At 49.1% G+C, this 14,446-nt stretch overlaps 1 protein-coding gene across 1 annotated transcript in view; it reads left to right on the top strand.

Annotated features, from left to right (window-relative positions):
- Window positions 1-14,446, top strand: part of LOC139252716 (15-hydroxyprostaglandin dehydrogenase [NAD(+)]-like) — a 280,929-nt gene that overhangs the window by 59,835 nt on the left and 206,648 nt on the right. The window contains exons 3-4 of the mRNA XM_070873463.1: window positions 9,667-9,790; window positions 10,631-10,737. Of these exons, the coding sequence (XP_070729564.1) occupies window positions 9,667-9,790; window positions 10,631-10,737 (231 nt within the window). The remainder of the gene's footprint in view (window positions 1-9,666; window positions 9,791-10,630; window positions 10,738-14,446) is intronic.

Below are 14,446 nucleotides of genomic sequence, written 5' to 3' on the forward strand. Positions count from 1 at the left end.
GCACATGTAGAACCGATACCTCGCCATCAGCACGCTCTCCCTCGGGTTAAGATGCTCCCGAACCAGTGTACACAGCTCCTCATACGACTTATCTGTGGGTTTCACCAGAGCCAGAAGATTCTTCATGAGGCTGTAGGTCGGTGCCCCGCAGACTGTGAGGAGGACCGCTCTCCTTTTTGCAGCGCTTCCTTCTCCGTCAAGCTCGTTGGCTACAAAGTACTGGTCTAGCCGTTCGACATAGGCTTCCCAGTCCTCACCCTCCGAGAACTTCTCCAGGATGCCCATAGTTTGCTGCATCTTTGCGTTGGATTCGTATTCTCGTCGCCAGTTATTGTGTTCCTAACACAGATGAAGGTACACACAGGGAGGTTAAAGTAACAGTGACCTCAGTCTTTAATAAGATGCTCCAGAGTGAGGAACAGGCCATAGGTGCCGGCCTATATACAGTGCTCCCAAGGGATGCTGGGATCCCTTGGGACTTCAGGGGATGAGCTCCCTGGTGGCGGAACATGGGAGTGCATGCTTTATAGATACACAACAGAAAGCACAGGAGATACAACAACCGTCCGACAGCCACGACATACGAGGATTCTTCATCGTAGTCAAGGCCACCTACGGTCCAAATTCCCAAGGCCCCACCCCGCTCCTGGCCAAGAATGGGGAAGCACTCATCAAGGACACCGAGGCAGTCAGGGCCCGCTGGAGGAACACTTCGAAGATCTCCTCAATCGAGACTCTGCCTTTGATCGAGTGTTCGCAACTCCATCCCGCAGCATGCGACCCGCCACCACCTCAGTGAAACCCCAACATTGCAAGAGGTAGGCAAAGCCATAAAACAGCTCAAGAATAACAAGGCTACGGGAGCGGATGGAATTCCTGCTGAGGCGCTAAAGTATGGCGGAGAGGCGCTGTTGGCGCGGATACATGACCGCAGGAGAGCATGCCGGGAGATCTCAGACCTGTAGTGATCGTGACCATCTTTAAACATAGAAACATAGAAAATAGGTGCAGGAGTAGGCCATTCGGCCCTTCTAGCCTGCACCGCCATTCAATGAGTTCATGGCTGAACATGCAACTTCAGTACCCCATTCCTGCTTTCTCGCCATACCCCTTGATCCCCCTAGTAGTAAGGACTACATCTAACTCCTTTTTGAATATATTTAGTGAATTGGCCTCAACAACTTTCTGTGGCAGAGAATTCCACAGGTTCACCACTCTGGGTGAACAAGTTTCTCCTCATCTCGGTCCTAAATGGCTTACCCCTTATCCTTAGACTGTGACCCCTGGTTCTGGACTTCCCCAACATTGGGAACATTCTTCCTGCATCTAACCTGTCTAAACCCATCAGAATTTTAAACATTTCTATGAGGTCCCCTCTCATTCTTCTGAACTCCAGTGAATACAAGCCCAGTTGATCCAATCTTTCTTGATAGGTCAGTCTCGCCATCCTGGGAATCAGTCTGGTGAACCTTCGCTGCACTCCCTCAATAGCAAGAATATCCTTCCTCAAGTTAGGAGACCAAAACTGCACACAATACTCCAGGTGTGGCCTCACCAAGACCCTGTACAACTGTAGCAGCACCTCCCTGCCCCTGTACCCAAATCCCCTCGCTATGAAGGCCAACATGCCATTTGCTTTCTTAACCGCCTGCTGTACCTGCATGCCAATCTTCAATGACTGATGTACCATGACACCCTGGTCTCGTTGCACCTTCCCTTTTCCTAATCTGTCACCATTCAGAAAATAGTCTGTCTCTCTGTTTTTACCACCAAACCTGGATAACCTCACATTTATCCACATTATACTTCATTTGCCATGCATTTGCCCACTCACCTAACCTATCCAAGTCACTCTGCAGCCTCATAGCATCCTCCTCGCAGCTCACACTGCCACCCAACTTAGTGTCATCCGCAAATTTGGAGATACTACATTTAATCCCCTCGTCTAAATCATTAATGTACAATGTAAACAGCTGAGGTCCCAGCACAGAACCTTGTGGTACCCCACTAGTCACTGCCTGCCATTCTGAAAAGTACCCATTTACTCCTACTCTTTGCTTCCTGTCTGACGAGGGGACAAATCCGACTGCGGCAACTACAGGGAATCTCCTGCTATCAGCCACTGGGAAGGTTGTCGCTAGCGTTCTCCTCAACCGTCTTCTCCCTGTGGCCGAGGAGCTCTTCCCGGAATCGCAATGAGGATTTCGTCCCCTACGGGACACAACAGACACGATCTTTGCAGTGCGACAGTTGCAGGAAAAATGCAGGGAGCAGCGGCAGCCCTTATACATGGCCTTTTTCGATCTTACAAAGGCCTTTGACACTATCAACCGTGAGGGTCTATGGAGCGTGCTCCTCCGTTTTGGATGCCCCCAAAAGTTTGTCAACATCCTTCGCCTGCTCCACGATGACATGCAGGCCGTGATCCTTACCAACGGATCCATTACAGACCCAATCCGACTCCGGACCAGGGTTAAACAGGGCTGCGTTATCGCTCCAACTCTCGTCTCAATCTTCCTCGCTGCCATGTGCACCACCTCAGTCAACAAGCTCCCCGCTGGAGTGGAACTAAACTACAGAACCAGTGGGAAGCTGTTTAACCTACGCCATCTCCAGGCCAGGTCCAAGGTTACCCCAACCTCTGTCGTTGAGCTGCAGTACGTGGACGACGCCTGCGTCTGTGCACATTCTGAGGCTGAACTCCAGGATATAGTCAATGTATTCACTGAGGCATATGAAAGCATGGGCCTTACGCTTAACATCCGTAAGACAAAGGTCCTCCACCAGCCTGTCCTCGCCGCACAGCACTGCCCCCCAGTCATCAAGATTCACAGAGCGGCCCTCGACAACGTGGACCATTTCCCATATTTCGGGAGCCTTTTATCAACAAAAGCAGACATTAATGCGGAGATTCAACATTGCCTCCAGAGCACCAGTGCAGCCTTCGGCCGTCTAAGGAAAAGAGTGTTCGAAAACCTGGCCCTCAAATCTACTACCAGGCTCATGGTCTGCAGGGCTGTAGTAATAACCAGCCTCCTGTATGGATCAGAGGCATGGACGATGTATTGAAGGCACCTCAAGTCGCTGGAGATATAGCACCAACGATGTCTCCGCAAGATCCTGCAAATCCCCTGGGAGGACAGGTGCACCAACATCAGTGTCCTCGCCCAGGCCAACATCCCCAGTATTGAAGTACTGACCACACTCGATCAGCTTCGCTGGGCAGGCCACATAGTTCACATGCCAGATACGAGACTCCCGAAGCAATTGCTCTATGCAGAGCTCCTTCATGGTAAATGAGCCAAAGGTGGGCAACGGAAACGTTACACGGACACCCTCAACGCCTCCCTGGTAAAGTGCGACAGCACCACTGACACCTGGGAGTCCCTGGCTAAAGACCGCCCGAGGTGGAGAAAGTGCATCCGGGAGGGCGCTGAGCTCTTTGAATCTCAACGCCGCGAGCGTGAAGAGGTCAGGCGCAGGCAGCGGAAGGAGCGCGCAGCAAACCAGCCCCACCCACCCCTGTGGGGCTGTGCGATGCAGGATTCCCACTGCACTCAGCCAATGCAGCGGCAGACACCCGTCGGGTGCACACAGGTCCACAGCTACCCAATCCTTTAGCCTGCGTCCCGGGGACCAGAGTCAGGCACCAGGAAGTGTGGCCACAAGCAGCCAACACACACGAGCTGCGAGGCAAGCGACCTGAGCAGGGCAGAGGCACCGGTAGTGATACCATGCCCTGGGTGTCACGTGTTGCTCCATCAGCGCTGCACTTCGTGGTCTGGTCGTGGCCATCTTTGTCTGCAGCGCGTCGCCTCGTGGTTCGAGTGCCATCGTTTCTTCGTCCACGATGTCGACTGCTGTGATCCTCTTCTCCCAGGGTTCTGCCTCCGCAGTTGGGAAGTCACTCCTGGATCTGATTTTCTCCCTCCTGAGTCCTGCCACTGGAGCCTGGAAGATGGGTTCGGGGCGTCTCAGCTGGGTCATCTCCCCGCAGTCGTGCTGAGCGGTCTGTGTCTCGGGTGCCGTGTTGGTCAGCTCATCGGTTCTGGGTCCACCCTCAGGTGAGGGCTTGCTTTGCCTCTGAGCGCAGAGAGCTTCGATCGCTGGAGGAGTGAAATCTTCCCACTTCCACTGGATCTTCTCCATCCACCTTCTGCCGAGCAGCGTTGGTCCATCACCTGCAACAATCCACAAAGGTAACTTGTGCACCGCGGCATCAGGGAGTACCTTTACATTCACACGACCAACGACTGGGATGATGTCATTGGTGTCATCATCATAGGCAGTCCCTCAGAATCGAGGAGGACTTACTTCCACTCCCAAAGTGAGTTCTTTAATGGCTGAACAGTCCGATATGAGAGCCACAGACCCTGTTACAGGTGGGACAGACATTCGTAGGAGGAAGGGGTGGGTGGGGCTGGTTTGCCGCGCACTCCTTCCGCTGCCTGCGCTTGGCCTCTTCACGCTCTTTGCGTTGAGACTCGAAGAGCTCAGCACCCTCCCAGATGCACTTTCTCCACCTCGGGCGGTCTATGGCCAGGGTCTCCCAGGTGTCAGTGGTGATGTCGCACTTTACCAGGGAGGCTTTGAGGGTGTCCTTATAACGTTTCCACTGTCCTCCTTTGGCTCGTTTACCATGAAGGAGCTCCGCATAAAGCATTTGCTTAGGGAGTCTCGTATCTGGCATGCGAACTATGTGGCCTGCCCAGCGAAGCTGATCGAGTGTGGTCAGTGCTTCAATGCTGGGGATGTTAGCCTGGTCGAGGACACTGATGTTGGTGTGCCTGTCCTCCCAGGGGATTTGCAGGATCTTGCGGAGACATCGTTGGTGATATATCTCCAGCGACTTGAGGTGCCTTCTATACATCATCCATGCCTCAGATCCATACAGGAGGGCGGGTATTACTACAGCCCTGTAGACCATGAGTTTGGTGGCAGATTGAGGGCCTGGTCTTCAAACACTCTTTTCCGTCGGCCGAAGGCTGCACTGGCGCACTGGAGGCGATGTTGAATCTCCGCATCAATGTCTGCCTTTGTTGATAAGAGGCTCCCGAGATATGACCTCGTGGAGTCAATCATAAGAGTACTAAAGACATAACAAGGGGGTTGACTAATGAAGAAAAGTGGAGTAGGTTGGGCCTATGCACATTGGAGTTCAGAAGAATGAGAGGTGATCTTATTGAAACATATAAGATAATGAAGGGGCTCGACAAGGTGGATGCAGAGAGGATGTTTCCACTCATAGGGGAAATAGTCTTCGAATAAGGGGCCGCCCATTTAAAACTGAGATGAGGAGGAATTTCTGCTCTGAGGGTTGTAAATCTGTGGAATTCTCTGCCCCAGAGAGCTATGGGGGCTGGGTTATTGAATATATTTAAGGCGGAGATAGACAGATTTTTGAGCGATAAGGGAGTAAAGGGTTATAGGGAGTGGGCAGGGAAGTGGAGCTGAGTCCATGATCAGATTAGCCATGATCTTATTGAATGACGAAGCAGGCTCGAGGGGCCAAATATCGTGCTCCTATTTTTTATGTTCTTATGTCCTTATATGTGTGACGGTACCATGTGTGACGTACTGTGTGTGATGTACTGTATGTGACTGTACCGTGTGTGACATACTGTATGTGACTGTACCGTGTGTGACATACTGTGTGTGACTGTACTGTGTGTGACGTACCGTGTGTGAAGTACCGTGTGTGACATACTGTGTGTGACGTACTATGTGTGACATACTGTGTGTGACGTACTGTGTGTGACATACTGTGTGTGACATATTGTGTGTGACGTACTGTGTGTGACGTACTGAATGTGAAGTACTGTATGTGACTGTACTGTGTGTAATGTACCGTGTGTGACGTACTGTGTGTGACGTACCGTGTGTGATGGTACCGTGTGTGACGTACTGTGTGTGACGTACTGTGTGTGACGTACCGTGTGTGACGTACTATGTGTGACGTACCGTGTGTGACGGTACCATGTGTGATGTACTGTGTGTGAGAGATGTACCGTGTGTGATGTACCGTGTGTGACATACCGTGTGTGATGCACCGTGTTTGACATACCGTGTGTGACGTACCATGTGTGACGTACCATGTGTGACATACTGTGTGTGACATACTGTGTGTGACATACTGTGTGTGATATACTGTGCGTGACTGTACCGTGTGTGACGTACCCTGTGTGATTGTACCGTGTGTGACATACTGTGTGTGATGTACCGTGTGTGACTTACCGTGTGTGACATACTGTGTGTGACATACTGTGTGTGATATACTGTGCGTGACTGTACCGTGTGTGACGTACCCTGTGTGATTGTACCATGTGTGACATACTGTGTGTGATGTACCGTGTGTGACATATCGTGTGTGACGTAACGTGTGTGACATACTGTGTGTGACGTACTGTGTGTGATATACTGTGCGTGACTGTACCGTGTGTGACGTACCCTGTGTGATTGTACCGTGTGTGACATACTGTGTGTGACGTACTGTGTGTGACATACTGTGTGTGATGTACTGTGCGTGACTGTACCGTGTGTGACGTACCCTGTGTGATTGTACCGTGTGTGACATACTGTATGTGACGTACCGTGTGTGACGTACTGTGTGACTGTACCATGTGTTACAATCTTCATTAAATATTGGGAAGACCAAAGCCATTGTTTTTGGTCCCCGCTAGAAACTCCGTTCCCTAGCCGTCAACTCCATCCCTATACCAACAGCTGTCTGAGGCGGAATCACACTGTTCGCAACCTTGGTGCCATATTTGACGTTGAAATGAGCTTCCAACCACGTATCCGCGGATTAACTAACACCGCCTAGTTCCACCTCCGTAACATTGCCCATCTCCGCCCCTGCCTCAGTTTATCCGCTGCTTAAAACCTCAGACGTGCCTTTGTTACCTCTAGGTTTGACTATTCCAACGCACTTTTGGCTGGCCTCCCACATTCTATCCTGCGTAAACTTGAGAAGATCCAAAACACTGCAGCCCGTGTCCTAACTAACACCGAGTCCCGCTCACCCATCACCCCCTGTGCTCGCTGACCTACATTGGCTCCCGGTTAAGCAACACCCCGATTTCAAAATTCTCATCCCTATCTCTGTAACCTCCTCCAGCCCCACAACCCCCCGAGATGTCTGCGCTCCTCTAATGCTGCCCTCCTGACCATCCCTGATTATAATCGCTCCACCATCGGTGGCCGTGCCTTCTGTTGCCTGGGCCCCAAGCTCCGGAACTCCCTCTCTAAACCTCTCTGCCTCTCTACCTCTCTCTCCTCCTTTAAGACACTCCTTAAAACCTACCTCTTTGAGCAGACATTGCTTAGGGAGTCTCGTATTTAAGAGGCAGCTCGATAAGCACATGGGGGAGAAGAGAATGGGTGAGAGTGGATCTCATAGAAACATATAAAATTCTGATGGGATTGGTCAGGTTAGATGCAGGAAGAATGTTCCCGATGTTGGGGAAGTCCAGAAGCAGGGGTCACAGTCTAAGGATAAGGGGTAAGCCATTTAGGACCAAGATGAGGAGAAACTTCTTCTCTCAGAGAGTGGTTAACCTGTGGAATTCCCTGCCGCAGAGAGTTGTTGGGGCCAGTTCGTTAGATATATTCAAAAGGGAGTTAGATGTGGCCTTTACGGCTAAAGGGATCAAGGGGTGTGGAGAGAAAGCAGGAATGGGGTACTGAGGTTGCGTGATCTCTGTGTCCTCCTCACAGCTTACTTTCCCACCTAACTTTGTATCATCAGCAAACTTGGAATATGTTGCACTCAGTCCCTTCATCTAAGTCATTGATATAGATTGTGAATAGCTGGCCCCAAGCACCGATCCTTGCGGTACCCCACTAGTTACAGCCCGCCAACCCGAAAATGACCCGTTTATCCCTACTCTCTGCTTTCTGTCCATTAACCAATCCTCAATCCATGTTAATATATTACCCCCAATCCCATGTGTCCTAATTTTGTGTAATAACCTCTTGTGTAGCACCTTATCGAATGCTTTTTGAAAATCCAAATACACCACATCCTACATGTTACATTTTCAAAAAACTCTTAACAGATTTGTCAAACACGATTTCCCTTTCTTTTTCATAAAACCATGCTAACTCTGCCTAATCATATTACAATTTTCTAAGTGTCCTGTTACCCAGTCCCTAATAGTAAACTCTAGCATTTTGCCGACTACTGACGTCAGGTTAACTGGCCTATAGCTCCCCATTTTTCTTAAATAAAGGGGTTATGTTTGCTATCTTCCAATCCTGGGGGACTGTTCTAGAACCTAGGGGATTAATTTCTGCCGCTACCTCTTTTAAAACCCTGGGATGCAGGTAATCGGGTCCAGGGGATTTGTCGCTACCTAGTCCCACTAATTTCTCCAGTACTATGTCTTTACTTATACTGATTTCTTTAAGTTCCTCATTCTCTCTACAACCTTGGTTCCCCATTATTTCCGGAATGTTTTTTGTGTCTTCTACCGTGAAGACAGACACAAAGTATTTGTTTAATGTCTCTGCCATTTCATCGAAATATAGAAACATAGAAAATAGGTGCAGGAGTAGGTCATTCGGCCCTTCGAGCCTGCACCACCATTCAATAAGATCATGGCTGATCATTCTCTCAGTACCCCTTTCCTGCTTTCTCTCCATACCCCTTGATCCCTTTAGCCGTAAGGGCCATATCTAACTCCCTCTTGAGTATATCCAATGAACTGGCATCAACAACTCTCTGCGGCAGGGAATTCCACAGGTTCACAACTCTCTGAGTGAAGAATTCAATTTCTCCTGTCTCTGCCTCTAATGGGCCTACACTTACTTTCACTAATCTCTTCCTATTTACATACCTATAGAAACATCTACAATCTGTTTTTATGTCTCTTGCTAATTTACTCTCATTTTCTTTTCTATCTTTCTTTATCAGTTTTGTGGTCCTCCTTTGCTGAATTCTAAAATCCTCCCAATCCTCAGACTTACTGCTCTTTTTGGCAACATTATAAGCCTCTTCCTTTGATCGAATTCTATCTTTAACTTCCCTTGTTAGCCAAGGTTGAACCACTTTTACTGTGGGGCTTTTTGAGCCCTAAAGGAACCTATGTTTGTTGTAAATTATGTATTAATTCTTTAAATGCTAGCCATTGCTTGTCTACCATCATACCTTTAATGTAGTTTCCCAAATCTACCTTAGCCAACTCTCCCCTCATACCTACGTAGTTTCCTTTGTTTAGATTTCAGACCCTAGTTTCGGATTTAACTTAATCACTTTCAAACTCAATATAAAATGCTATCATATTATGGTCACTCTTCCCTAAAAGCCCCTTTACTACAATGTTATTAATTAACCCATTCTCATTGCACATTACTGGATCTAAAATAGCCTGTTCCCAATTGGCTCCTCAACATACTGATCTGGAAAACCATCTTGTATACATTCCATGAACTCGTCCCCCGCACTATTACTGCAAATTTGGTCTGCCCCGTCTATCTGTAGATTATAGTCTCCCATGATTATTGTATTACCCTTGTTACATGCGCCTCTAATTTCTTGATTTATATTCTGCCCTACAATTAGTGTTTCGGGGTGTTGAACTATTAACTGACCCCATAACACCATTGAATAATCATTAACAAGCCCCGTAGCTCACACATTAACAGGAGTTTCATTGCTTACTTCAGGTCAGCCTATTGGATATTAACAGAGCAGTTGGCCTTGAAGCAAAGTCTGAATTTGATAAGATCTATGGAGATAAGCAAACCATGTTCATCCCTTGTGATGTGACGTCTGATGACCAACTGAAAGGTATGGTAGGATTGGCCATTAATCCGGATTGTTCCAATGAAATAAGAAATAGGAGAAGGAGTCGGACATTTGGCCCCTCGAGCCTGCTCCGCCATTCAATGAGATCATGGCTGATCTTCGACCTCAACTCCACTTTCTCGCCCGATCCCCATATTCCTTAATTCCCTCAGTGTCCAAAAGTCTATTGATCTCAGCGTTAATTATATTCATTGATTCAGCATCCACAGCCCTCTGGGGCAGAGAATCCAATGCTTCACAACCCTCTGAGTGAAGAAATTTCTCCTTATCTCAGTCCTAAATGTCCGACCCCTTATCCTGAGATTATGACCAACTCCCAAATGCACGACCTCTGCCATCTAGAAGCTGAAGGGCAGCAGGTGCATGGGAACACCACCGCTTCCAAGTCCCCCTCCAAGTCACACCAGTGACTTGCAAATATATCGCGTTCCTTCATCATCGCTGGGTCATAATACTGGAACCCCCTCACTTACAGCACTGTGGGAGCACCTTCACCACATCTCTCCACCTCCCCCCTGCCCCCCCCGGGCTCCTCCCCCACTCCCCAGGTTCCCTTCCGCCCCCCGGGCTCCTCTCCCTTCCCCCCCCTCACAGCTCCTCATCGAGCCCCCCCCCCCACCATGGCTCCCCCCCCCCCACTCCCGGGCTCCCCTTCCCCCCCACCGGGCTCCCCTCCCCCCGTGGCTCCCCCCATGCCTGGGCTCCCCACCCAAACACTCCAGACCCAGGCCATAGGCCCCAGCCCCAGGGACCCAGGGACAGGCCTATGGGGGAGGCTGGGCTCTGACTCGCTCAAATATTAAATGACCTTTGTTCTCGCAGATGCATTCAAGAAAACGATGGAGAAGTTCCAGCAGTTGGACATTGTTTGCAACAATGCTGGGGTAGCTGATGAAAAGAACTGGCAGAGAAGTGTGGATATAAACCTGGTGAGTTCGAGCTTCAGCTACTGAGAGCGGAACTCAGAGAAAGGAGACCTGCACTGAACTCAAGGTGGAAGGGATATCAGTGGGAGAGCGTTTTGGTGATAGTGATCAGAATTCAGGGTAGTTATGGAAACATAGAAACATAGAAAATAGGTGCAGGAGTAGGCCATTTGGCCCTTCGAGCCTGCACCGCCATTCAATAAGATCATGGCTGATCATTCCTTCAGTACCCCTTTCCTGCTTTCTCTCCATACCTGCTGATCCCCCCAACCGCAAGAGCCATATCTAACTCCCTCTTGAATATATCCAATGAACTGGCATCAACGACTCTCTGCGGCAGGGAATTCCACAGGTTAACAACTTTCTGAGTGAAGAAGTTTCTCCTCATCTCAGTCCTAAATGGCCTACCCCTTATCCTAAGACTATGTCCCCTGCTTCTGGACTTCCCCAACATCGGGAACATTCTTCCCGCATCTAACCTGTCCAGTCCCGTCAGAATCTTATATGTTTCTATGAGATCCCCTCTCATCCTTCTAAACTCCAGTGAATAAAGGCCCAGTTGATCCAGTCTTTCCTCATATGACAGCCCAGCCATCCCGGGAATCAGTCTGGTGAACCTTCGCTGCACTCCTTGAATAGCAAGAACGTCCTTCCTCAGACTAGGCGACCAAAATTGAACACAATATTCCAGGTGAGGCCTCACTAAGGCCATGTACAACTGCATTAAGACTTCCCTGCTCCTATATTCAAATCCCCTAGCTATGAAGGCCAACATACTATTTGCCTTCTTCACCGCCTGCTGTACCTGCATGCCCGCTTTCAATGACTGATGAACCATGACACACAGATCTCGTTGCACCTCCCCTTTTCCTAATCTGCCGCCATTCAGATAATATTCTGCCTTCGTGTTTTTGCCTCCAAAGTGGATAACCTCACATTTATCCACATTATACTGCATCTGCCATGCATTTGCCCACTCACCTAACCTGTCCAAGTCACCCTGCAGCCTCTTAGCGTCCTCCTCACAGCTCACACTGCCACCCAGCTTAGTGTCATCTGCAAACTTGGAGATATTACACTCTATTCCTTCATCCAAATCATTAATATATATTGTAAATAGCTGGGGTCCCAGCACTGAGTCCTGCGGCACTCCACCAATCACTGCCTGCCATTCTGAAAAGGATCTGTTTATCCCGACTCTCTGCTTCCTGTCTGCCAACCAGTTCTCTATCCACGTCAGTACATTACCCCCAATAACATGCGCTTTGATTTTGTACACCAATCTCTTATGCGGGACCTTGTCAAAAGCCTTTTGAAAGTCCAAACACACCACATCCACTGGTTCTCCCTTGTCCACTCTACTCGTTACATCCTCAAAAAATTCCAGAAGATTCGTCAAGCATGATTTCCCTTTCATAAATCCATGCTGACTTGGTCCGATCCTGTCATTGCTTTCCAAATGCACTGCTATTTCATCCTTAATGACTGATTCCAACATTTCCCCCACTACTGATGTCAGGCTAACCGGTCGAAATTATCCGTTTTGTCTCTCTCTCCTTTTTTAAAAAGTGGTGTTATATTAGCTACCCTCCAGTCCATAGGAGCTGATCCAGAGTCGATAGACTGTTGGAAAATGATCACCAATGCATCCACTATTTCTAGGGCCACTTCCTTAAGTACTCTTGGATACAGACTATCAGGCCCCAGGGATTTATCGACCTTCAATCCCATCAATTTCCCACCTAATAAGGATATCTTTCAGTTCCTCCTTCTCACTAGACCTTCGGTCCCCTAGTACATTCAGAAGGTTATTTGTATCTTCCTTCGTGTAGTATTTGTTTCATTGGTCTGCCATTTCTTTGTTCCCCATTATAAATTCACCTGAATCTGACTGCAAGGGACCTACGTTTGCCTTTACTAGTCTTTTTCTCTTCCCATATTTATAGAAGATTTTGCAGTCAGATTTTATGTTCCCTGCAAGCTTCCTCTCATATTCTATTTCCCCCCTCTTAATTAAACCCTTTGTCCTCCTCTGTTGAATTCTAAATTTTCTCCCAGTCCTCAGGTTTGTTGCTTTTTTTGGCCAATTTATATGTCTCTTCCTTGGCTTTAACACTATCCTTAATTTCCCTTGTTAGCCACGGTTGAGTCATCTTTCCAGTTTTATTTTTACTCCAGACAGGGATGTACAATTGTTGAAGTTCATCCATGTGATCTTTAAATGTTTGCCATTGCTTATCCACAGTCTATCGACTCTGGATCAGTTCCTATGGACTGGAGAGTAGCTAATGGAACACCACTTTTTAAAAAAGGAGGGAGAGACAAAACGGAAAATTATAGACCAGTTAGTCTGACATCAGCAGTGGGGAAAATGTTGGAAGAAACGGACCAAGATAGACCAGGAATAAAAGTTCTCAATTGGGGAAAAGCCAATTTTGATTAGGAGAGCGGAAATTTAAAAAGTGAAAAAGAAATGAGAAGGAAATAGTGCAGGGTAGTCTCTTCTTCTCGGGCAGTCCCCCCGGAGTCGAGGATGACTTGCTTCCACACTAACACGAGTTCTCAGGTGACGGAAAAGTCCAATGCGGGACCTACAGTCTCTGTCACAGGTGGGCAGACGGTGGTTGGAGGGACGGGTGGGTGGGGGGCCTGGGTTGCTGCGTGCTCCTTCTTGGCTTCCACGTGCTCTCGGCAAAGAGACTCGAGGTGCTCAGCGCCCTCCCGGATGCTCTTCCTCCACTTCGGGCGGTCTTTGGCCAGGGACTCCCAGGTGTCGGTGGGGATGTTGCACTTTATCAGGGAGGCTTTGAGGGTGTCCTTGAAGCGTTTCCTCCACCCACCCGGGGCTCGCTTGTTTTGTGAGTCTAGTAACGGGCATGCAGACAATGTGGCCTGCCCAACAGAGCTGATCGAGCGTGGTCAATGCCTCGATGCTGGGGATGTTGGCCTGAGAGAGAACACTGACATTGGTACGCCTGTCCTGCCAATGGATTTGCAGGATCTTGCGGAGGCAGCATTGGTGGTACTTCTCCAGTGCTTTGAGGTGCCCGCTGTACATAGTCCATGTCTATGAGCCACATAGGAGGGCGGGTATCACTATATCCCTGTAGACCATGAGCTTGGTGCCGGGTTTGAGGTCCTGGTCTTTAAACACTCTCTTCCTCAGGCTGCACTGATGCACTGGAGGCGGTGTTGGACCTCGTCTTCAACTTCTGCCCTTGTTGACAGTAGGCTCCCGAGGTATGGAAAGTGGTCCACGTTGTCCAAGGCCGCACCGTGGATCTTGATAATCGGGGGGGGGGCAGTGCTGTGTGGTGGGGGCAAGTTGGTAGAGGACCTTTGTCTTACGGATGTTTAGTTTAAGGCCCAGACTCGCGTATGCCTCGGTGAAGGTGCTGATGATGGTTTGGAGTTTGGCCTCTGAGAGTGCACAAACGTAAGCGTCGTCTGCGTGTTGTAATTTGATGACGGAGGATGGGACGACCTTGGATCTGGACTGGAGGCGACAGAGATTGAACAGTTTCCCGTTTGTTCTGTTGATTAGCTCCACTCCAGTGGGGAGCTTTTTGAGGGTGAGATGGAGCATTGCAGTGCGGAAGATCGAGATGAGGGTTGGCGCGATGATGCAGCCCTGCTTGACCCAGTCCGGACATGGATTGGGTCTGTGATGGATCCATTGGTCAGGATCGTGGCTTGCATATCATCGTGGAGC

Source organism: Pristiophorus japonicus, unplaced genomic scaffold (genome assembly GCF_044704955.1).
Source record: "Pristiophorus japonicus isolate sPriJap1 unplaced genomic scaffold, sPriJap1.hap1 HAP1_SCAFFOLD_478, whole genome shotgun sequence".
In the NCBI taxonomy this organism is placed as follows: Eukaryota; Metazoa; Chordata; class Chondrichthyes; family Pristiophoridae; genus Pristiophorus; species Pristiophorus japonicus.